Source organism: Vulpes vulpes, chromosome 15 (genome assembly GCF_048418805.1).
Source record: "Vulpes vulpes isolate BD-2025 chromosome 15, VulVul3, whole genome shotgun sequence".
NCBI classification, from domain to species: Eukaryota; Metazoa; Chordata; class Mammalia; order Carnivora; family Canidae; genus Vulpes; species Vulpes vulpes.
This window is the reverse complement of record NC_132794.1, coordinates 18,038,636-18,063,838: the sequence shown is the minus strand read 5'-3', so window position 1 is coordinate 18,063,838 and position 25,203 is coordinate 18,038,636. Positions and strand designations below refer to the sequence as shown.

At 40.6% G+C, this 25,203-nt stretch overlaps 1 protein-coding gene across 7 annotated transcripts in view; it reads right to left on the bottom strand.

Moving 5' to 3' along the window:
• The window catches only part of APP (amyloid beta precursor protein), a 263,371-nt gene that overhangs the window by 13,437 nt on the left and 224,731 nt on the right, over positions 1-25,203 (bottom strand). For 4 of the 7 annotated variants that reach the window (XM_025995690.2, XM_025995686.2, XM_025995688.2 and 1 more), the window contains 2 exons: positions 14,648-14,869; positions 6,207-6,260 (listed from right to left, as the gene is read on the bottom strand). In XM_025995690.2, coding sequence (XP_025851475.1) covers positions 6,207-6,260; positions 14,648-14,869 — 276 coding nt within the window. The remainder of the gene's footprint in view (positions 1-6,206; positions 6,261-14,647; positions 14,870-25,203) is intronic. The other 3 variants (XM_025995687.2, XM_025995689.2, XM_025995691.2) reach the window with 1 other exon arrangement.

Here is a 25,203-nt window from a genome sequence, read left to right as displayed (position 1 = left end):
CATCACACCATGAGTAAATGATGCAGGACAGTCAATTCATTTTATCTGTAAACACTAATGCTGTAACACAAAGGCTACCAAAACTTAGTTTCTAAGTCTGGAGTGAGAGGAAACAGATTAGTGACTTTCTTCGAGAAAACTGACACCAGGGACACCTGGGTGGCTCAGCGGTTGAGCTTCTGCTTTTGGCCCAGAGCGTGATCCCAGAATCCAGGGATCGAGTCCCACGTCAGGCTCCCTGCATGGAGCCTGCCTCTTCCTCTGCCTGTGTCTCTGCCTTGCTCTCTGTGTCTCTCATGATTAAATAAATAAAATCTTAAAAAAAAAAAAAAGAAAAGAAAACTGACACCCTGTATTTAAACCCTTAACCACTATCTATTTTAAAGAAAAAGAAATTAAAGATTAAAGAAATCCGAAGTTAAAGCTTCTACTGCCTTTAGACACATGTTGTAATTTTTTTTTTTTTTTTTTTTTTTTTTTTTTTTTTTAATGGGGAGAACCAGAAGTTAAATGCTAGTTGGGAGGTTGGCAAGGATGTGTTCCCAGAGTATACTGGCTTGTTTTAGGGGCTTATTGTCTAGCCTATTCTAGGTCTTTTCCCATGTGTCCTCATTCTTTCAGAAAAAAATAAAAAAAAGTCTTTAAAAAAGAGCATTAATTACCTGGTAGAATCAAACTGCTACTTTAGGGCTTTGTTCCAATTACAAATAAATTACGTTTGTGTATCTATGCAGTGAAGCATTATAAAAATCATATTTATTTAGTTAAGTGATTTAGTTATAGATACAGAATTAATTGGTTCATCCGCTGAATAAAGACTTGCAGTCCATAATTCTAGAAAATGTTTCTGTGGGGCTAACAGAACTTATAATTTACTAACTCTTCCTTCTCTATAAATTGCTACAGGAGTCTTACACTAATTGTTACAATAAATTTCATTTTTCAAATAACAATTGGAAGCTGAAACACAAAATGGCAAGGCCATTTTTGAAACAAAACCTGAAAGGACAATATACAAATTATCAGGTTCCACGTGTTTAGCATTTATATATCAAAAGTCGTAGTTTTAGGATGAGAAAGGCTAAGATCCCATCTCTATGGTATTCCCACCCAGGGCCAGACCCTCACTCAGCTCCTAACTGGAGAAGAATCTCTGCTTGCCTCCGTGTTGGACAGCTCTGCCTATAAGAATGATGTTCTTCCCGCAAGGCCACCTCAGACCCCCTACAGCATCCGCTCTTTGAGCCTGTTCCATGCAGGGCGAGCCAACACCTCCCTTCTGCATGATAGCCTTGAGCAGACCAGACAGTCAAGGAGTGGCATTGTGATCCTGATGGTTCTTGCTCAGGCTACATGTTACACCAGGTCCTTAGCTCCCATTGGACCTAATTTCTTGCATCTTGTCTAGTCACTCTTACAGCCTGTCCACAAGGTGCTGTGAAACTGGTCACACATCTGGCTGAAACTGAAAAGCACAATGTCCACAGCATAACCGTGTGCCAGTCTAACAGCACAGCTCACACAAAAAGAAAAGAAGTTGACAAGACTGCGTGCGCCTGTGCTGGTTTTGACAGATCCCTGATTCCTTGTCCAATTGTTCACAAAGCTTCCATTTAATAACTCATCCGAAAACAGAGCCGAGACTAATGTCAATCCACACCTAGTCTGTGGACTGTCACCCTGTCTTCTCTCCTGTCCATCTGGCAGAATGAGTTTCTTCTCCCTATCTTCCCAGCTTTCCCGCTCTCCAAGGTCCACAAAGATCATGGAGGGCAGTTCAACAATTTCACCCTCAAGTTCTCCTAGCCTCCAATTTGTCTGGGTCACAAGGACTTGGATGTGGTAGAGAGGGGTTGTAGATTTTAAATATATCCACAAATTTATTAATGCTCCTCCTTTCCAGAGGTGGGACTGAATTCCTTTCCCTCGAGTGTGGACTGGATGGAGGAGTGTCTTGCTTCTAATGAACAGACAACAGAGAAAGTGATCCTGGGGGACTTGTGAGTCTAGGTCAAAAAAGGCACTGCAGCTTCCTTCTTGTTCTCTCTCTCGGGTCACTTGCCCTGGGAAAGCCAGCTGTCTTACCATGAGGACACTCAAGCAGCCCTACAAAAAGGTTCCCACGATGAGGTGCAGTGTCCTGCCTACAGTCATGTCAGTGAGCCATCTTGGACATGGACCCACCACAGTCAAGCTTCAAGTCTTCAGATGGTTGCAGCTCTAGAGGATGTCTTGACTGCAACCTCCTGAGGGACCTGGGGCCAGAAGCACCCAGATAATCCATGCCTGAAATACTGATCGTTCCAGTAATTATAAGCAACTAAATGCTTGTTGTTTTAAGTCACTTAGTTACGGAATTATTTGTTGCATTAGCAGTAGAAAACTATTACAGGGAGCTAGCTAGTGCTTTCTTTTTTCATCTTGATCTACTTTGGACTTTCATTTCTTTCTTTCAAAAGATCACTCTCTTTAATATATAGACACAAAGGCAGAAGCACAAATGGGACAGTCTCTCCTTGTCTCTCATCTTTTGCTGGGTCCTCTCACTGGCTGTCCCTCACCTCCTGATCCTGTCCCAAGAGCTCTTCTTTTTTATGTTCTTGATTTGAAATTATTTGCATTTTCTCATCATTTCCAGCTCACTCTGACCTCTAATTTCCTAACACTATGTTACTATGTTTATCGAGCTGTGATACTAAAGCTCTGCTATTTGTCATTGGTTTTATTTATAAATATAAATAATATTTATTTATAAAAATATAGTTTATTTATTTAATATGTATATATTAATCTTTCTACAAGCCCTTTTCAATCTGAGAAGGGGTTGTATAACCACAGTAATTTCTTTATAGCTCTCCCTTTTGCTGTCATCAGGATCTAGCAATGCAACAGTTAAAATTATATTTCGAGATTTTAATCAAAGTCTCTTTGAATAGTCTTTTCTTTTAGATTTGTGGGACCAACGATTACTTCAAAAAATAGGAGCTCTCCATTCAAAATTATAAAAGCCCATTATTTCAGAAAGGAGAGTGAAATACTTTTGGTACTCAAAATTCAAATTCAAAAAAACAAAACAAAAACCAAATTCAAATTCATGTAACAAGTCAGAGCAACAGATGATTAATCATAGCGCAATAGTTTGCAAGACTTTCAGAAGAAAGATCTTCCTAGTTCATTTGTGTGTAGCATGTATAAGCACTTAGTGAAAGGACTTTCTATACATGAAGCAAATCTCACTAAAAGGAAAGAAAGGAAAGGAAAGGATGATGTTGCACATAGCGCAACATCATCAGTAATAGGCTCATATTGCATGCGATCAATTGTGACATGTAGATTGAAATACGTCGCAGGGACCTTTGCGTACAGGCTCGTCAGACATGTTTTCTCAATTGTACTGATTCCATTCCAAGCCCTGGTGTAACTCTACTTCTCTATGTCATGGTAAGCGGGCAGAATCTGTTTTCTTTTGAGGGGGGAGGGAGGCATGTCCCTCATGAAACCTTTTACATGGCTTGGAGTCAAGGACTTGGTCTCCTTTATGAGGACTGCAGAAGGGTGATAATAACTCATAGTGGGAAGGGTAGCTTTCCTCCCCCTGTGAAGAGCTTGCTAATGTATTTTTCTTCTTTATTCTGGTCAAATGTGTAACTTGACCTCCAGAACCCCTTCTTCCCTGGAAGCAAGCAGGGGGAGTAGCTGTAATGACCACCATGCCCAGAAATCCCCACTGCTACCACTGTTTTCCCTACTTGACATTGCATTCTAAGTTACAGTGCCCTGGTTTTTCAGAAGTCTAAAGATATAGTTTGGCACACTGAACTCAAGCGTGCAGTCTCCTAAAGAGTGATGTTGGAAGAACCAAAACTAGTTCTGGGAACGTAGCAGGGAATTGGTCCAAATGCTTGGGATATGGCCGGTAAGCACAGAAAAAGAGCGCATGTCCTACTACTATATATCTGGCAAGTAAGAGCTATTCGTAAAGTAGAGTCTTCCTCACTTTGGATCTGATCATTCTTGCTTACGTATGGCCTTCTTTTATTGGAGAAAAAGTACAAGAAAGCAAGCTAAGCCCAGGCCACGCTCCCATCTTTGAATCCTTCCCCTCTTCTTTGCTAATGGATGAGTCTCAAATTTTTTGAAATGCTTCCCTGAAGCTCACCTCCCATATGTGCCTGGATTAACACACCCTCAGTGAGTGGCCCATCTGCTTACCTCACAGACACCCTGGTTTGTACTTTACGTTGGTTTGTATTCCCCTGCCTTTCTAATTTCATCTCCTCTTTTATATATGCTAAGTGTGTTCCTTCTATTATATATACTTCAAGCTCCTGAGAATGGGGAACTTATCATTTTATGTCTTTCCACCCACCACAGCATTTAATGCGTTGAACTCTGTGAAATACCAAAATGAAATATTGCTGTTATAGAAACATTATTATTGTTATAATAAAGACCTTGGATGGCTTCTTCCCCCCACGTAACAACTCTAACTACTTTCTAGCTCTTCCCTTAAAATAGATTGTTTTGGGGGGAAATGAATGGAAAAGTTATTTTCATGTTAGAGTTTTTTTTTTTAAAAAAAGGGGAAAAATCAACTTTGGTGGTTGTCAAACCCTGCCCCCCTCATATTCCAAATAGAACATATTAGCCTAGAGGGCCCAAAGAAGGGACTTTATAAAATTGGTTGTAAGAGTGCTTCTAATTCACTTTTATTCTTGTAGGTGAAGAGCATCTCTTCCTTAAAAGTAAAATAGAAAGTGGCATAAAAAAAGGCCCAAGGCAAATGATCATCCTGAGCTGGTCTCAGTAACTGTTAGAACAGAACTGACCCCTTAGCCTTGAGCTCCACCATGGGCTGAGCAGGATGGGGATGTCATTTGCTGGTTCCTTAAAATTCACTTGCATGACAATGGCAATAAGGAAGACATTAGGAGAGCCCACACTGTGTCTGACTTACTATAATTCAAGTTCCTCTGAAAAGCCCTAAAGGCAGAGATTCATAGAACCAACCAGAGCAGCTGTCAAGATGTGTCACACACAGTCATGAAGATGCCACAGGGCAGATTCGGAGTTCTCATCAATGACTGTGGTTGGAGATAGAAGGGGTCTGAGCCGACACTGGCAGTGTGAGGGGCAGGGTCTGTTCTTGGCAGGCTACCAACTGTTACCTGAGCCAGGGACCTACCTCTGTGTGTTAACATCTTCAAAAATGGTGAAGTCCCTATTCCTTGATTATTGCACAAGGCCATTACGAGGATAAGGAAGGAAATAAATTCCAGAAGGTATAGTTTGTTTGTGGAGCTAAGTTTCTCTAGAATATACAGCTGGGTCAACTCTGTAACTGCTGTCTTTGTTTCATGGAAACCAATGGCTACCATTAGTTGGTCAAAACTGTGCATAAAGTCAAAACCAGGTTCATGTGTGCTTCTGTCGTGGTGTGACATTATTTTAAAAACAGTTTGAGATATAGACTAGATACAGAAAAAAGGATCAAAGTGTACTTCTTAATGCTGGGGAAACTGTAAAAAAAAAAAGAAGTGTCTATTATAGTGTTAATGAGAATTTTAGGTGATTACAAAAAATAGAAGACTGGTACACAAAACTATGCACATATATCCTTTCTGTCACTGTAGTCACTCATGGAGAATACGTCCATACATCCATACAACCCATGAAAGAGAAAATGCAAATATTTCTGGGTTCTAGAGGTAGGCCCATTCTGATATTTTTAGGAATTCACATCTATGTGAGGAACTGATTGAAGTTTGAGCCCAATTCAGTCAGAAGAGGACCCATCTGCATACCAAACAAGAAAGGAAGGAAGAGGTATTCAAAGCAGAGACCAAGTTATCACCGGATTGAATCTGCATCTGTGTGGCTTTCCATTTTTGAGGACACAGAGGTCTAAATACTCTTCTCCACTTAAAAAAGGAAAAAAAAAAAACCACCCCATAAGCTGGAAGGCCTCTCTTATTATTTGAAAAGGAAAGCTCAGAAAGAAAATTGATTACCTAAATAGGAACTTGGAAAATCAAGTTTAAGGAAAAAGCAAGGGGGAATCTTTGAGAAGTCTGGGTTCCAGGTCCTTTCAAATCCTCTCTCCCTAACTGCAGTATAGACAGGCTAATCACGAAGAGCGGGGGGTGGCGTTGGCTCAGGCTCAAGCGCAAGATGCTGAGAGGTAGAAAGTAACCGGGTTATTATACCTGGTCGGGTGGTCAGTCCTCGGTCGGCGGCAGGGCGGGCATCAACAGGCTCAACTGGGCACAGGGAAAGCAAACAAGACAAATCAAGATGGTGAGTTGTGGCTCCTGAACACAGAGCAGGGAAAAGCATGTGAAATACATAGGTTATTGAAAAAAAAAAAAAAAAAAGAGCAGCTGGAAGAGAACCACCAGTGAGTTAATCCTGAGTATCAAGGAATAGGAGCGGTACCACTTCAAAAGGCTTACCACTACTGATGGGTCAACCTTACTAATAAAAGTGTTCTAATAAAAGCACTCACCAGGACATGCAGCAACATCAAAGAGGGGAGAAGGGAGTGTGGATTTGCTGCTCCTTGAGTTTAGAGATGGTTTCTTGGCTTTGATTAGGAATAAAATACATTATACCCAGCCTGGTGGAAAGTCTTGACGATACCTCCCTTTACAACTGTCCAATCTTATCTTATTTTACAGTTAATTAACTACAAAAGGACTCCATTAAATCCCCAGGGAGAATGCAAACATGAGTTCATTGGGAGAGAAAAGTTTCACCACACAATCTGCCATTTAGTGCATAAAATTTTGCTCCCATTTTGAGGGTGAAAGAAGTCAGCTAGAAAGTCAGTCTTTCTCTCTCTAGTTTTAAAGGCTGGTAGTTACTATTTTAGTAGACGACTTTAGAGTTGAAAACATGTGAAATGTGAGTATTTCTTTTCATATGTCTCACCTTCCACAATTTTTCCTTTGTGAATATTCTGGGCTAGAGCCAAAGGAACCCGTGCAGGTGGCATAGGGTGCCCGCCTTTGCTTATCATTAGCTGGTATTTCCAAAGTGCTTCTGAGTCTCAGAAACTAGAACTTGAACTTAGACTCGTATTTGAAGAAACAGGCAAGGGAGAGAACCAAAGCTTTCAGGATTAAAAAATGGGCAAGAGGCAAATGAAGCCGAGGAAGGGGAGAAGCCCCTTGCGTAAGGCCTGGGAAATAAAAGATAAGAAGGTAAGCAAAGGTGAACAAAGATGTTGGTGGGAAGAAAGGTGTGCTCGATGGGATGGTTTCTGGAACACCAGTTTCAATAAAACCAGAGAGCTTACTGATGTACACAGCTCAGGCACTGCAAGGTGGGATTACAAACCCACATCGATCCTGAATGTCACACGTTGGCAGAAAAGTGGAGAAGAGAGTGGCAGGAAGTCAAGCCTTCAAAGTATGGAAAAATCAGGCTTCTGAGAATACTAAGACATTTGGATGCATCGAAAGAGCAAGGTTTAGTCCTTTATCATGCAGACTGGCAGCATGGCGGAGAGAAGAGGGTGGACGCCTCTATACCCAACATTGGCAATGTAAGCAACCTTGGCTGAATGACCACTTCTGAGGCTGTTTCTGCATATGTAAAATAGTATCTTCTAATTGCAGTGAGAAACAAAAAAAAATTTAAGAACTGTTTTGGAAATGCTCAAATACTATGAAACTGCACTTACTAAATATTCCCTAACTATCGCTGAGAAGAGGACTGATTGCTAGTACTTTACTGGCATGACAGATTAAAACATACTTCCTTCTGTAACTCATGAACACATTTGAATGATATAGTTTCTCTGTGTTCTACCTTTCTTCCCATCTGCAACAGTATTTAGTGAGAGACCTTCCTTATTCCATGTAAAATAGAGTTAACAGAGGGATTATTTTATTTTTCAAGAATTTCTTCACCAGAGCTCCAATGGTGCTTCAGTTGAAGATGAGCATAGAGAAGCACTCTCATGGAGCAAAAAAGTAACTCTAAGTGGGGATCCTATCTATCAATGGCTAAACTATCAGAAACCAAATTTGACTCATGAAGGAATCAGTAGGTAATCTGTGGTTTAAATGCAGGCTGAAGAGCAGGCCGTTGGTCCCAGGGTCCACTTTAATGCCATTACTGATTTACTCTGTGATCTTGGGCAAGCCACATTCTTTCCAATCCTTAGCTTTGTCATAAGTAAACAGGGTTTTTCCAGGGCTCAAACGTGCACACATATGCACAAGAACCTTACAAATGATAAAGTACTATTCCACAGTTACTTAAAATACAGAAAAAGCATCAAATGTACAGACAAAAAAAAAAAGTCCGAAAGATATTACCACAAAAAGCTATCAGTAGTTATTTCTAGGTGAGGAGATCGTTTCTAGAAGCTTCTCTGCCTTTTCTTCCCAGTGTGCATGTTCATTTGAAATTTGAAAATAGCAATAACAGCTTTTCCTTTTTAGGAAGATGAAACAATTAATAGTTTTATTGACTTAAACCCTAGCCTGCTTTAACAGTTGGAGGCTGATTCAGTATGAATTAATATTCAAAAAATAAGTAATTCTTGTGTTCAGTGAGCAGACATCAATCAATTTAAAAAAAATGACATCATTGCCAAAAATGAATATACATTGACAAGACAGAGAGGTGCATTATTTCCCAGTCCAACACAAATACTTCCCAATTTTCCAAATGAACTATTACTCGTTGAACCAGAAAGTAACTTAAATATAGTGTTCGAAACATTTTACTCTAGCTGTTTAATAAATTAAAAATAGGAGGTCATCTTAAAGAGTTAAGATAAAACTTAAGTAGAAATGTGTTATTCCCATGCCTTCAATAGCTTTGACTCAAATGTCTCCTTAGGAGAGGAGACAAACTGATCCAAATTCTGGGGCCTTTGAGTTTGTTCTGGTGTTCCTTATAACAGACCAATTCTAAGCTGAATGCTGCTTAGCACAGCCTGCTACCAGGCTCAAGGCAATGGAGGAATCAGCAGGAAAACAGTTTTACACATGCAGAAAACAGGCCCGAAGAGGACATTATTTAATTTCAATTTCAGCATTTATTTCAGCATTTATTTATTTTTAAAAAGGCTTTAAAAATTTATTTATTTTTTTAAAGGATTTTATTTATTTATTCATGAGACACAGAGAGAGAGGCAGAGACACAGACAGAGGGAGAAGCGGACTCCCTGTGGGGAGCCCGATATGGGACTCGATCCCAGGACATCAGGACCCCAGGATCAAGACCTGAGTTGAAGGCAGACATTCAAGCACTGAGCCACCTAGGAGTCCCAAATTTATTTGTTTTAGAGAGAGATAGAGAGAGCATGCAAGCGGGGGGAGGGGCAGAGGGCGAGGAAGAGAGAATCTCAAGCAGCCTCCCTACTGAGCATGGAGCCTGACATGGGGCTCGATCTCATGACCTTGAGATCATTACCTGAGCGAAAACCAAGAGTTGGATGCTTAGCCAACTCTGCCACCCAAGCATCCTTCATTTTCAGCATTTAAAGTGATTTGGTCATTGCTTCTTTAGTAGGCTAATTAGAAATATACCAGAGGACATCTTCCACTCACAATTATATACATATTATAAGACCTGTTATGCCTCTTTGAGAATATTATAGTATTTCCACGCATGTATTCTATACAAAGAAGCTGACTGTTGGCCACCTTTTGGCTGGCCTGCTTAGCAATCATGACAAAGCAGAACAAACAGAAATGCCTTTAGCAAGATGACTTCACAATCCAAGAGAACAGCAGTTTGATAAATAACAGCTTCACTTCAGTTTAGCCAGTTAAGCTTAGTGGATCTGAAAAAAACCACAGAAAATCCCCCAAGGCAAACTGTAGCTGGCCAAATAGCCTAAAATATGGGAAAACTGCGATACACTTAGTTTTTCAATAAAAATTAAAAGAATGCTTGGGATCTGACTCTCTCTCTGGACTTGGTGGGCTCTTCTTAAGAAAAACCAATAAATTGTTGGTGAGTGTGTTTGAAGCTATGATGATGAGGATTGCATGAGATGAAAGGGAATCCTTTCAGAATTTTAGGTATTTTCAATATTCTGTGTGTGAGATATTCACAGGTGGCAAGGTCCCGGGGAGAGGGAACAAGGGGAGGAGATGGGGAGGGCAGACAGGAGAAGATTTTAAGACTGTGTCATTATATGGTTTATTATAGTAATTAATTTTTTTTACAGATCTTATTTACTTCTTAGTGAGAGATAGAGAGAGAGAGAGAGAGAGAGAGAGAGAAAGAGAGAGAGCATGGCAGAGACACAGGTAGAGGGAGAAGCAGGCTCCATGCAGGGAGCCTGACATGGGACTTGATCGCGGGTCTCCAGGATCAGGCCCTGGGCCGAAGGCGGCACTAAACCACTGAGCCACCCGGGCTGACCTCGTAATTAATTTTTAAGGATACACTGTTTGGGTCATAGGGTGATTCTCCCTGGGAGCAGCTGGTAAAACCTCTCTAATAAGATCTTGGTCCTATAGAAAGAATGAATAAATGAACAAACAGACAAAAGAAAGAAAGACAGAAAAGACAGGAGGGAAGGAAGACAGGAAGGAAGATAAAGGAAAGGAATGAAAGAAGGAAGGAAGGAAGGAAGGAAGGAAGGAAGGAAGGAAGGAAGGAAGAAAGAATGAGCTACGCTAAATATTTACTGTGTTGTAGATACTTTAAGACCTTTTCCTGCCATCTCCATCAATGCTCATAGCTTATCTCTGAATTAGGAATTATTATCACCTTTGTTTTGTAGACCAGGAAAGAGCCACAGAGGCTCTCTCACTTGCCCCCAACACACAGCACTGCTGGAATTTAAACTCTGATGACCCACACCATTCAGGAACGTGAGGCAGCTACCATTCTGTGCGATGGTGGGAATGTGGAAGTGTTTTTGGTTGTCACCACGACTACTGGGGAAAGGACACAACTGGCTTCTAGAGGATGGGGTCCAAAGATGCTAGATGCTAGGCACAGGGCAATCCCACGCAAATAAAACTAGCTCTGCATTTCTACAATTTCCTAAATTCTGGCTGGACGTTCATTTATCTATGATCACGTGGGACTAGAACGTAACTCAGTTGAATATATAAACACAAAGCGGTTTTTTGCATAGCTCTTACTGTAACCTGGACTGCTAAGAGCTCACCACCGGGTAAAATGAGGGAAGGTTGTTTTATTTAGAGCCTTCCCAGGAGTTCTTCACTATTTTAGGAAATCATCCACTGTTGCTCACAGAACATGAATCATGGAATCAGCCCTCGTATCCATCTGCATCTGTATCTGTCACATCCATACAGGACAAACACCTGATTATGCGCCACTGTTTCCGCTAGTAGGCTAGCCTGCATACTTATGTGTTCGTTGAGTTTTCCCCGTGAAACACTGTCAGTCCGTTTTATTTCAAGATTCACCGTTAAGGAGGCGTTTCAAAATGATATAAAAAGAGTGTTGGGTCTGATAACAGCAAGAACCAGAACTCAAGCTCTGAGATCCTTAATATTATTGCTTTGTAATACTTTTATTTAAGATTTTTCTATTTATTAATGACAGATCTTTATATAACAAGAGTATCAGCTCTTTTGATGAGGCCTGGGCAATGTTAACAGCTGTGTCCTGGTCAAAGACCTAGAGGGACTCAATCAAGGACTTCGCCTAAGTGGGCATCTTGGCAACACCCAAGAGTGTGTCTATGTGCAGGAGTGTAGACTGTTTCCTTGGACCAATGGCCATAGGCCACTCTCAGAGCCTACTTTTCTCAGTGGAGGTATTGCTACCAGAGTAGTCCGTTGGTAGTCCATTGCTACTCTGGGGTATCTCCAAAATCTATTGTTCTTAGCCTTCCAAAAACTGATCACTTTGGAGAAACCCAGTGGTTAGCCCAATCTTCTTTCTTTGGGTTACCTGGCAGTGTATCACTGGCAGTGAGGATCACTGCTTACCTCCTAACCTGGACATAGACTTCTTTCTTATTTGATTTGGGAGGATTGTCAAGGGGCAGAAGACCAGGAAAATAATGGATATGTTGGCAGGGGCACCAAGGTTTGGAATTTAGGAAGCTGCTTTAAGTAAAATAGTTCCTCCCTCTATTTCTACTTAAAAAGAACAACCGATATCCTTGCATTTCTTTTCCCTGAAGAGAGTGGGTCAGTTTGGCTACTATTTAAGAATTTTAATATAAACAGAATGCTTACTAGAATGCATACAATTTTTAATGGAGACCACATATGCATGAATACATACGAAATCAAGATGAAATACTTGTTAGCACATAAAGAAAAATTTATTTAACTGCTGAAATTATTTATACTCCTAATATGATAATCGCAAAGTTAAATTTACCTCATTAAAGTTACCAAGGAAATGCGTTATGCATACTAGGCAGTTAAGCTCTCAATATCTAATAGAGTGAGAAAGTAAAGAGAAAAGCTGAAATTCAGGAAATGCAACACTTTCTAGAATAGTATACACTCTTTTGCTGTTCTATGTGGCACCAAGATCATTGCATTTCGCTGTATTCATTAAATTTGAAGAGTGAACATAAATAGGGCTCGAGTGGCTTTGCTGTTTTTCTTAAAAAACTCTGTATATTCTACATTTGTAAAGGATTTACCACATTTAAGAGAAATACCAAGTATTACATCAAACATACACAGTAATTTCTGTAAACTAATTTTTACCCTGCTAATGTAGCTTGCTTTGGCCTTCTGAAACTTTCCATAAACTTTACCATAAGTAAGTTATAATTTCTAGTTTCTATTATTTTTGTGTGTGTGTGATCATAACAAGTCAGGTAGGCTCTGAAATAAGTTTTATCTTACTTTTCCAAAATCAACAAGTAATGGAAAACATTAAATGGGAACATTTTATTTCTAGAAACTACGTATTTGAAAGATGTGAAAAGATCACAGGAAAAGGACAGGAAGTTCTTTGTAAATTATAGTTTTAGAATCATTGCAGTTGAATAAATTTTCAAAGGCAGGGGTAATTTTTAACAAAGAACACAGTCTAATCTATGTAACTTAAATTTTTTTTTCATAAAAAGTTAAGAGTTGGAATCAAGGGCATTAAGGGTATTAATTTTCTATCAAAGGAAGTTTATCAGACTTCAGACGTCGGACCTGTTTCTCCCTGAATTAAACAGCTTAATGTGTGAAAGGAAAAGAGTGTGCATTCAATTTACAAATGAGACTGGACATTTTCCACAAAGAATTCTCATTAGTGACTGAATGATGAGGATTTTAAAAGACCAAAATGTATCCGCTTATTAAAAAAAATGATATAGTCATCACTCTTATAATTTAATAAGGAAGTTACCCTTGTAACTGAAGTTTTTAAAGTTTTAGAAGTCTTTACATTTTTTTCCTCTATGTCAGAATTCTTTTTACAAATGGTAAAGTCTTAATTATTTTTATGTTATAAATGACACTGCTGTTTGTAGCTGGTATTACTACTATACGGTGCCCCTTTTCAAATTAATGAAACATATCTGGGGTGATTATTCACCTGCAAACTGTCTATTGAAAGATTTTCTGTAATGGTTCTTTAAAAAAAAAAAAAGCTTCTATAATACACTTAAGGTCTGATACCGCGTTTAAATTTAGTCCGAGGGCAGCCCCGGTGGTGCAGCAGTTTAGTGCCGCCTGCAGCCCAGGGCGTGATCCTGGAGACCCTGGATGGATTCCCACGTCAGGCTCCCTGCATGGAGCCTGCTTCTCCCTCTGCCTGTGTCTCTGCCTCTCATTCTCTCTCTGTGTCTCTATGAATAAATAAATAAAAAATCTTAAAAAAAAATTTAGTCCGAGGTGTATACTGACTGCACTTCGAGGAATCCATACTATAAAATAATCATGTTAAAATTATTACCACTATCCAAACTTGCTACCTTCACAAAGAAACTCTTCTAAAATTTTGTGTTCTTAAAAAAAATGCAATTAGAATTCAGAAATCAAGATGTTCCTGTGTTTGAAATTTTATACCTCTGAACATGTAAAAATGTTTATGGATTAAAAGGAATTAAAAGATGTTCTCTCATTGAGAGATATCATTTGGAACTTTCTGCTAAGAAATCCCTGTGAAAGAAAGTACATCATCCAATGTGCAAATCTATGATAACTCAGAATTTTCTCTGAGTTATCATAGGAAAAAAATATGTTGACTGATACACTTAATTTTGAAAGTTGCCTTAAATTTAACTTTCTAAACACAAAGTTGTTTAAATATTTAGCAAAATTACAATTTATTTGTAGGTGGTTCTTTATCTTTGTTTTTTTTTTAAACATTCAATGCAGTCTGAAATTTAATGCACTGGAATAAATAACCAGGAGAGATTATTTTGATGCTTTTCAAATCTCCATTTCTGTAGGCCCCATGAAAACTTCTCCCCACAAGGGGGAGAAAAATTTATATAATTTCATCCTGTTTGCTTTGAAGGTGAGTCTAGAATGGCCACTGCTACCTAAACATACATGGAATATTGTTCTTTTTTTCCAGAAGCAACAAAATACCTCTAGGTAAGAAAGTATTTTTTCAAATGTGTAGAAAGTCACCACTCAAGAATATCTGAAAGATGCATATATATATATATATATATATATATATATATATATATATATACTGGAATATTCTTGCTCTCTCTGGGGCCTCTTACCTTCATTTTCTGTGTTGGCCGGCACTGAGTCGACCCCAAAAGGATGCCAGGGCTGGAGATCGTCCAGGCTGAACTCTCCATTCACGGGAAGAAGCTCCACGGTGGTTTTCGTTTCTGTCAAAGATGGCATGAGGGCATCGTTTCCATAACTGATTCTTGGTTCACTGATCATGTTGGCCAAGACGTCATCCGAGTAGTTTTGCTCTTTCTGAAGCAGCTCATCTAAACAAAACAAAGCCATGTGTTTGGTGAGTCACAGCAACAAGTGGAACTGCAGCAGTGGCTACCATCTGCTGCCTGCCAGACATGATTTGAAAAGCTCTACAAGCAGGATCTTATGTCTCCATCTGACAGATGTGACAACTGAGGCCCATGGCAGTTGAGCCACTTATGGAAAATCATAGCAAGTGCCAGGGCTGAATGGCTGTAACCCTCCTTCTGATGATGAAAGATCTCGAGAGCTAAATCTCCATCCCTCCTCTGACACAGATTCTGGTATCCTGTGATCACAGAGCAGTCAACAGTGTGCTCCGCTGAGGTGTTTGCCGGGACATGGTGGCAGCACGTGAGGTACAGTTACTTTCAAACTGGAGGATATAATCCAGCAAATCTCTAGTCTTTCCTTGAAAATGTGTTAGGACAAAAGAATTATAACTGGTGGTGGTCTGCTCCATTCTTTTTTAAAAAAATTAACTAATTTATATTCAATTAATTAACATATAGTAAGTTATTATTTTCAGAGGCAGAGGGCAATGATTCAGTCTTATGGAACACCCAATGCTCATTACATTGTGTGCCCTCCTTAATGTCCACCACCTAGTTAACCCGTCCCTCCCCCTCCTCCCCTCCAGCAACCCTCAGTTTGGTTCCTATTTCATTCTTAGACATTTTTTATTTTTTTTGTTTTTATTTTTTAAAGATTTTATTTATTTATTCATAGAGACACAGAGAGAGAGAGAGAGGCAGAGACACAGGCAGAGGGAGAAGCAGGCTCCATGCAGAGCCTGACGTGGGACTCGATCCAGGGTCCAGGATCATGCCCTGGGCTGCAGGCGGCGCTAAACCGCTGCACCACTGGGACTGCCCTCCTGTTTCATTCTTCAACAGTTCTCATTGTTTCTCCTTGAACAAATATGCCTTTTCCAAAGGCCCCCTAGGTGCTGCATGATTTATATTCTGAGGCAACAGAGAAGCAGTCCCCTTGCCTTCCCAGTCGTGGCCTTGCAGACATGAAGCTCTGCTCCAGGCTGTTGCTCTGCTGTGGGCGAAACCTCCCTGCCTCCCAGCAGGTGCTATGCCATCTCAAACCGAATTTCCTGCCTCTTCCCGCTGCTGCTTCTCTTTTCAAAAAATGCTATTAATTATTCCCCTCTTACAAAGAATGGACTAAACAAAATCAACTTTATGGAACAGAACTGACTTACCTGAAGTTCTTATAGACTAGTGAAAATCCCTAAGTTCTACATTCCATTATTGCAATGCATTTTTACTGGAAAAGAGAGTTGGGAATATAACCCTGTGCTGATTGTAATCATTGCTTTAAATACAGGGTTATCACACGACCTGTGAATCTCCTATCATGCTGCCACAGTTCACCAGGTTTTACCATGTGATCTAGTTTTTAAAATTAAGGCAGGTGCTGAACCACTGAGCCACCCAGGGATCCCTCTCTCTCTCTCTTTTAACAAGATTTTATTTATGACAGACACAGAGAAAAAGGCAGAGACACAGGCAGAGGGAGAAGCAGGCTCCCTGTGGGAAGCCTGATGCAGGACTCGATCCCAGGACTCCAGGATCATACCCTGAGCCAAAGGTAGATGCTCGACCACTGAGCCACCCAGGTGCCCCCACGTTCTCTTTTATTTATTTTTTTTAAAGATTTTATTTATTTATTCATGAGAGATATAGAGAGAGATGCAGAGACATAGGCAGAGAGAAAAGCAGGCTCCATGCAGGGAGCCTGATAGTGGGACCCTATCCCGGGACTCCAGGATCATGGCCTGGGCCAAAGGCAGGCGCTCAACCACTGAGCCACCCAGGTGTCCCCCACACGTTCTCTTTTAAATTGAAAGCAAATTTTACCTGAAAAAATTCTGCTCAAATATTATTGTCAATTAAAACAATTTGGTAGAATAGCATTAAAGTATGAGATTAATATCCTTCTTTGGAGTCAGTTTTATTGCGAGATATCATTTTATTTTTATTTTTTAATTTTTATTTATTTATTCATAGAGACACACAGAGAGAGAGGCAGAGACACAGGCAGAGGGAGAAGCAGGCTCCATGCAGGGAACCTGATGTGGGACTCGATCCCAGGACTCCAGGATCACACCCTGGGCTGCGGGCGGCGCTAAACCGCTGCGCCACCGGGGCTGCCCGCAAGATATCATTTTAAATGATGAAATCCCAAGACAATCAGTCCTTCTGAAGTCTAATTTGACTTATGATATATAGCTATTTGCTACAGCGCCATTCTAAAATTCAGTATTTGATGCTTGTAATGACCTTTTCCATGTAGATGAAAGGGCCCCATTAGATCTACTCTAACTTTTTCATGTCTTACAGAGTCATGGGTAATGGCTAATAACTTAGCCAATGTCTGCTTTAATAAATTAAACGGGCATTTCTTTTATATAAATCTTATGCTTCTGACTGTTGAGCACTTATGATACTAAAGAGATGATCTTCTAGAATAATTATTGGTGTTCACACAATCATTTGGAGAGGGAATAACCTTCGCCAGCATGATCCACTCTTGGCCCCATCTGACGCCATATTTGTACCTTTGTGGCATTTACTGTCACATAACCTCTCTGTCTGGAAACTGTTTCTCTTTGTCTTGCATACTCAGCATCAAGCTGGTTTCCTCTGAGTTCTCTGTGTAACTCCTCTTGTTCTTTTTTTCTGATCTCTTCATCCCTCCATTTTCTTTTCGTATCTCCATCCATCTCTTTCCGCAATTTTTCATCTGGAAATCCCATCCACTCTTGAAACCCAAAGGATGAATCAGAAATGTATTTCCTCAGCTTTCACCTATCCCTTCCACTCCTCCCACTCTAGTTATATACATTTCTCAGTTTGCTGGGTCTATTAGTTTACATTAGCTTAATATATACAACACTGAGCTCAAGGCCTTTTGCTTTCCCTCTTGTAATCATGGCAGAGCTATGATCCCAGCCACAGGTCTGAAACCTTCATAACCATCTGTGGCTCTCTGCATTTGTGCTGCCTATTTATATTACTGACAACTCCTTTTAAAATTCAATTTCTGCATTCTCTTATTCATTTCTCACTCCTCCTTTCTATTGTCCTCCTCTCTCCCTTGAGCCATCATTACTTTCTGCCTTGATAACTGTGAAGTCTCCTACTGTTGTCCCTTCCCTACCTTTTTATCCCTCTGTTCCCCGTATCTTTTCATGATACCAAGGAATGGCTCTGCCTCATTTCAGTAAATCCTCATTCCTTACTCAATGAATCCCAAACACTGCTTTTCGCAGATGGTAAAGGTCCTCTGTGATCTGGGCCCACAACTCATCGTTCTAGCTATGAGGCTCAAGCTTTTTGCTGTATACACCTGTTATACAGTGATTTTTAATAAGAAATATATATTTGGTCTTCATAGGCACAGAGTTCCTAAAACCCTTGGAATATTTTGTAGGAGATGAGAGGAATGAAGGTATCTTTCGTTATGTTATGGAGTGACTTTTGAAAAGCCTGTAGATCACCTAAGGATGGGAGCTGGTCACCAGAGGAACTAACCATGTAATCAGAGGTTAAAACTTTCAGTTGAATAATGAATTGAGCTCAATTGCCAATGGCCAATGATTTCATCAATGAAGTCCATGTAATGAAGCCTCCATAAAAACCTAAAAGGACAGGGTACTGGGAGCTTTGAGGTAGGTGAATATGTGGAGATGTGGGGAAAGGAACATGCTGGAAGTTCTGAGCCCTTTCCCACATACTTTGTGTTATGTGTCTCTAACCCTCGGTTATTGCTGGGTTATATCTGTTTATAATAAACCAGTAATCTAGTAAATAAAATGTTTCCCTCTGTTCTAGCAAGTTAACAGAGCCTGTGGCAGAGGTGGTTGGAACTTCTGATGTATAGGTGGTCATCAGAAGCACAGGTGATAACCTGGACTTTCAATACGCTGGTGGGAGCCAGGGAGGGGAGTCTTGTAGGACCAAGCCTGTAACTCTTGTGGGACCTGCACTATCTCTAGGTGGATAGCATTGGAATTGGGTTGAAGTTACTGAATCTCCAAGTGATGCTGGGGAATTGCATGGTTGTAAGGGGAGAACCCACATATTGGAATTGGGCCCACAGCTCTGTCAGGCTGAGTGGCTTGGATTATCCCCAGATGGGACCAGGCATTCCCATCAGGACACCTTTGCTCTCTGTTCCTGCTACACAGGAAGACCACCTCTGCGTATCTAAATTATATGAACTTTTGAAAACCCAGCTCAAGTGCCCTCTCCTCTATAAGTCTCCTCTTAACAACTTTATGAGGGGTATGGGCATTAGTATTTTTCTGGGACAGGAAACGGGGGTTGGGAGGGATGACCAAATCCTTTTAAGATCCCATGGCCAGTAAGCATCAGTGCTGAAGTGCCAGTTCTGGGCTGCAGAACACCTACCTCCCTGCCTGTAACCCCCAACTACCCAGCCTCCACGGTACCAAAGGAAGGCTCATTTATGGTCTCAGTACTGCATTGCTCGTTTGCAGAGTGACTGTAAGTTTAACTGTTCCAGAAGATTTTCCACACTTAAAGGGCTGCCAGCAGACTCAAACACTACCAGCCCTATGCAATGGTTATTGCCTTTGTGCCTTTGAATAGGCATTTCCCAGGCACAGGCTGAAGGGAATCTTGTACCCATCTCAGCACATGGCAGTAAAAAGGGTACAGCTGGAAACAGTCACAGTGGAAAATCTTACATCTATACTTCATAAAATATCCAGGACATTTTGAGTTGCAGCAAATCATGGTGCCTCCTCCTTTTCTCTTTTATCTCTTACACTGCTGGCAGAAAACATCCTCCAAATGGCCACTAAACTGTTGGGCCCCATGGTGGTTAATTTTCCTGGTTTATTATACTCATGTTCAGAAAACGAGAGAATGAAACATTCAAGAAATGTTACATTTTTGGCAGAGTGAAAAGCACTTAGGCTTTTTTTGGCGGCGGGGGGCGGGGGGCCAAAATAGCAGAAACCCAAGTTTTTACTTCAGTTTAAAGCAGGAGATTTAGAAACAACCACCTCTGGGTGTCTCATTTGGAACAAAGAAGTCTGTGTGGTTTTTAAGGGATAAAAAGCAGGTGGAAATGACATTATCATTCGTGGGGGTAGCTAGCATTCTATTTTGTGATCATAAAATGTTGAAGGCAGCTAGCTGCTTCTTGGCATTATTAAGGGTTCAGAATTTTACCAAGGGCTAACACAACTGGCACCGAGCAATTCTGTGATTAAAAAAAAATAAATAAAGCAACAACAACAGAGCCACATATAATTATTTCAGTGCTCATTCTGAGTGGGGCTTTATCTTTGAATTCTGTGGTTAAGACTCATCACACAGAAACCACACGTCTAGTATGGTGGTGGCCCTGATGGATTACCTGTTTATCTAAATTAATTTAATATTTTATTGTAATGCTTTGATGACATATATTGGTGATTTCCAAAGCTTTTAAGCATCTAAGTTGGCCAGCTACTGTATTAAAACCAAGACACAGGGTTTATTTCTCCCCTAAGACTCTCCTTTTTTTCCTCTCTAAAAGCTACTTGTTATTGCTCATAATTATAGCAGCTATCTCTGGAGTTAAATTTATTTTTTTTCTGTAACACCCAGCATACATGGGCTTTGTAGTCAGAAGTGGAAATATGTGGGTGCTTGGGTGGCTCAGTTGGTTAAGCCAAAGTGCCTTTGGCTCTGGTGGTGATCTTGGGGCCCCAAGTCGGGGTCCCTGCTTAGCAGGGAGTCTGTTTCTCCTTCTCCCTCTGTACCTTCTCCTGTTTGTGCTCTCCCTCGGTCTCTCAAATAAATAAAATCTCAAAAAAAAAAAAAAAAGGGGAACTATTTAACTGAGTTCATTGATGGTAATGTTTAACCTACAGCTTAAACAAAACAGATATTCAATTCCAAATATGAAATGTACAGCAAACCTTGTTACCTTGCCCTTTTAAAGTGTGTTGAGGATTTGTACTTAGGATACTTACTAATTAAGAGAAAAACCAAACCAAACCAAACTAAACACTTCACCATTTAGTTATCACAGAAAATACATACAATTTTTTGAGGTGCTGGGGATGAAGGAGGGCACTTGTGATGAGCACTGGGTGCTGTATGCAAGTGTGGAATCACTATATCATACACCTGAAGCTAATATAAAGCCATGTGCTAACTAACTGGAATTTAAATAAAAACTCAAAAAAATATTTTGAAGAAAGAAAGCAGCATCAAGAGTCCCCCAATAGTAATATTGTCCTCAAATGACCAAAAATTATATATGTTTTTTTGTGGAAGCAACAGACTTCTACGATAGTTTGAAAGAAGTGGCCCCATGAAAGGACTGTTGAACGGGGAACAGATGAATTCTAGATAAATCTAACGTGCTTCTTTAGATTATTCACCCATTAGCCAGACTCCTTCTGAAGTTTTAACTCCTGTGTTTTAGGTTTCGAGAAGATATAGTTTGTAAACGTTAAACCAGTTCTGTTTTACAAGCTTTAGTTGCAATCACTGAACTCTCTCTTCCACCTTTCAAATATTTGGGGTGGGGAGTTAAATCTTCATGGTCAGCCTCTTCCCCCGTAACAAACAGCTAATAAAGGTCTGATGTGGAGAATGGCATAAACTGAGGTCTCCTAGGCTGGCTGCACGTTCTCTTTATAGGATTGAAACTGCACTGCTTTAATGATTTCCCGCCCCCTATTTTCTGATTCTTCTGCTTCCTGCTAGAAGAATATGTATTTATCTGTAGCCTCTCCCCAAAATGGAAATTTCCTTTCAACTCTAACAGGAGATTCTCATATGACCCATCCTGCTGCCCTCTTTTTTAAATAATGAAAGGAAATAATAATTTATATGTTTTTCTATGGTGATCTGTCCATTTCTGTTGCCATACCGTTCTTATCTTTAATAAATATTTGCTTCTGATTCTGAAAGAACTCAGTGTTACACCTCTGGGCAATGCAACCCTCCCTGCTCCCTGCAACCACCACAGCTGCATTGGGAGTATCTATAAAAGGGATGTAATTTCCCCCTCTCCAGAAGCTCTACTATGAATCCGCTGTCATCCATTCTAGGCATTTTGCCCACACCAGGCCTATGAGATCAGATTTAATTTTCCAATCACAGCTCTGTGCATGTCTGATTCATGGCTCAGCATATAACTGCCATGCTTGTTCATTATACTGAACGCTGCCATGGCCTCTGCAACTCCCTAAGGCTTGCATTCCTCATCCATAAAATTAGAGGAGGCTGGATGGATGGTCTTAACAGTGCCTCCACGATGAATCCTGTTATCTGTACTCTTGTATGGAGATGTCCCATCCAGAGCTAGGGAATCAGGATCTGCTTGCTATTGTGGTCTCCAGGTGATTCTTAAGCACATTACAGATGAGCCACTGCCACAGCTGGACCCAGGTATCACTACACAGGCATCGCGGTTATCACCTTCGTAACAGACAAAACAAGCCTCAAAACAAGGTATCTGGAAAGGTGAGCACGGCCAACAAATAGCACTGCCAGAAGGAACCTGACTCAAAAACACCTTTAAGTCACATTCTCAGAACCCAACCCTCTCTGCGGCCTTGAAGCTAGCATGCACAGCAACGCTTTTGCATCAGAAAGCACCAGGAAAGAAAAGACTAGTTATGAATTTCCTTTTTTGCCAGAACATTTGTCAGGCAGGAAATTACACAGGAGCCAGAGCAGGGAAGTGTTCAGGAAACAGGTCAGTGTTGTTTAGACTCTGGGAAAAAGAATAAGCACTCAAAAGTGTAGAGGGCACTAGAACATTTCATTGCTGTGTTCCCCACTCCTAAAGATCAGCCCTAGCTGGAGACTGTTAACTTCTAAGCATGGACTTAATTATAGTTCAATTGAGTAGAAGCTGTTTATTTTTGGGGGGAGGGGGTAGAGAAAGGAAAAAGGAGGGAGGGGCAGAGAGAAAACACTTTTTAAGACTTATTTATTCTAGAGGGAGAGAGAGAGAAATAGCACAAGTGGGGGGGGTGGTTGGGGGGCAGAGGGAGAGAGAATCCTCAAGTATGAGGATTGAAGTGTGAATCCTGACCTAATGTGGGGCTCCATCCCAGGACCCTGAGATCATGACCTGAGCTGAAATCAAAAGTCGGATCCTCAAGCTACATTACAAAGCTGTAATCGTCAAGACAGCATGGTACGGGCACAGAAACAAACACACACATCAGTGGAAGAGAATACAGAACCCAGAAACAGACCCCCAACTTTATGGTCAACTAGTCTTCAACAAGGCAGAAAAGAATATCCAATGGAAAAAAGCCAATCTCTTCAACAAATGGTGTTGAGAAAACTGGACAGCCACATGTAGAAGAATGAAACTGGACCATTTCTTCACACAAGGCACAAAAATAGACTCAAAATGGATGAAAAACTTAAGTGTGAGACAGGAGCCATCATAATCCTAGAGGAGAACATAGGCAGCAACCTTTATGACCTCAGCCGCAGCAACTTCTTGCTAGACATGTTTCCAAAGGCAAAGGAAATAAAGGCAAAAATGAACCACTGGGACTCCATCAGGATAAAAACTTCTGCACAGCAAAGGAAACTGTTGACAAAACTGAAAGACAACCGACAGAGTGGGAGAAGATATTTGCAAATGACACACCGGACAAGGGGCTAGTATCCAAGATAAAGAACTTACCAAACTCAACACCCAAAACCCAAAAAGTACAGTTAAGAAATGGGCAGAAGACATGCATGAACAGACATTTCTCCAAAGAAGACATATCAATGGCCAAGAGACGCATGAAAAAACACTCCGTATCTTTCAGCATCAGGGAAATACAAATCAAAGCCGTGATGAGATACCACCTCACACTGATCAGAATGGCTAAAATGAGTAACTCAGGAAACAACACGTGTCGGTGAGGATTTGAAAAAAAAGGGAACTCTCGTAAACTGTTGGTGGGAATGCAAACTGGTTCAGTCACTCTGGAAAACAGTATGGAGGTTCCTCAAAAAGTTAAAATTAGTGCTACCCTCCAACCCAGCAACTGCACTACTAGGTATTTATCCAAGGATACAAACATAGGGATTAAAGGGGCACACGCACCCCAATGTTTATAGCAGCAATGTCCACAACAGCCAAAAAATGAAAAAAGCCCAGATGTCCACTGACTGACAAATGGATAAAGATGTGCGCGTGCAACACACACACACACACACACACACACACTCACAAACACACAGGAACATTACTGAACCATAAAAAAGAATGCAATCATGCCATCTGCAATGATATGGATGGGATTAGAGGGTATTATGCTAAGTGAAATAAGTCAGTTAAAGAAAGACAAATACCATATGACCTCAGTCATGTGGAATTTAAGAAATAAAACAGATGAACATGGGGGAGGGAAGGAAAAGTAAAAGAAGATGAAAATACAGAGGCAGGCAAACCGTAAGAGATGCTGAACTCTAGGAAACAAACACGGTTGCTGGAGGGAAGTGGGATGGGGTAACTGGGCAATGAGCATTGAGGAGGGCACCTGATGTGATGAGCACTGGGTACTATATGCAAGTGATGAATCACTAAATTCTACCTCTGGAACTAATAATATACTACATGTTAACTAAATTGATTTTAAATACAGAATTGAAAAAAAAAAGAGAAGGGTGGGATGCTTAAGGGACTGAGCCACCCAGGTGCCCCTCTATCAATGGAGCAGAAGCTGTTTAAAATGCTAACTGGGGGAGAACCTATGGGGTCCTCAAGTGATTACTTGCACATGGCTGGGATGTCTTGATTACTGCACATGGCTGGGATGTCTAGATCTGTGTGCGACTCATGGGACAGCCATCGTGTGGCAGACCCGTGTCACGCTATGACATCTTGAGAACATGAGATCAACTGTACAAAGACACGTTCCACTTCTATGGCCTTTCAAATCCATTAGCTCATTAGATACCCACAACCATCTTTATCGTGGGATTCCTACTCTACTGACAGTTGAGCAGACTGTGTGACATCCCTTTTGAGAATTATAGTTATCAAGTGGCAGAACTGGGATGTGAACCCAACTATGTGGATTCTGAGTCCAAAAGTTTCTAGTATTCCATGAAAAAATCTATTCTGTGTCTGACATGGCTATTTGATTAGTGACTAATATTATAAAAATATATACACATCGATCATCACAAGCATCATGTTTCTCATAATTTTTGACAGATGTGAAGTGATGAACCCAGTGGTTCTCTTTTAAAATTCTTTTTTCCATATGAAGGAACCGAGGTAAGAGACTTTCACCATGGGCCAAGGTCACAGAGCTTTTTGATAGCGGAGAAGCAGGCCT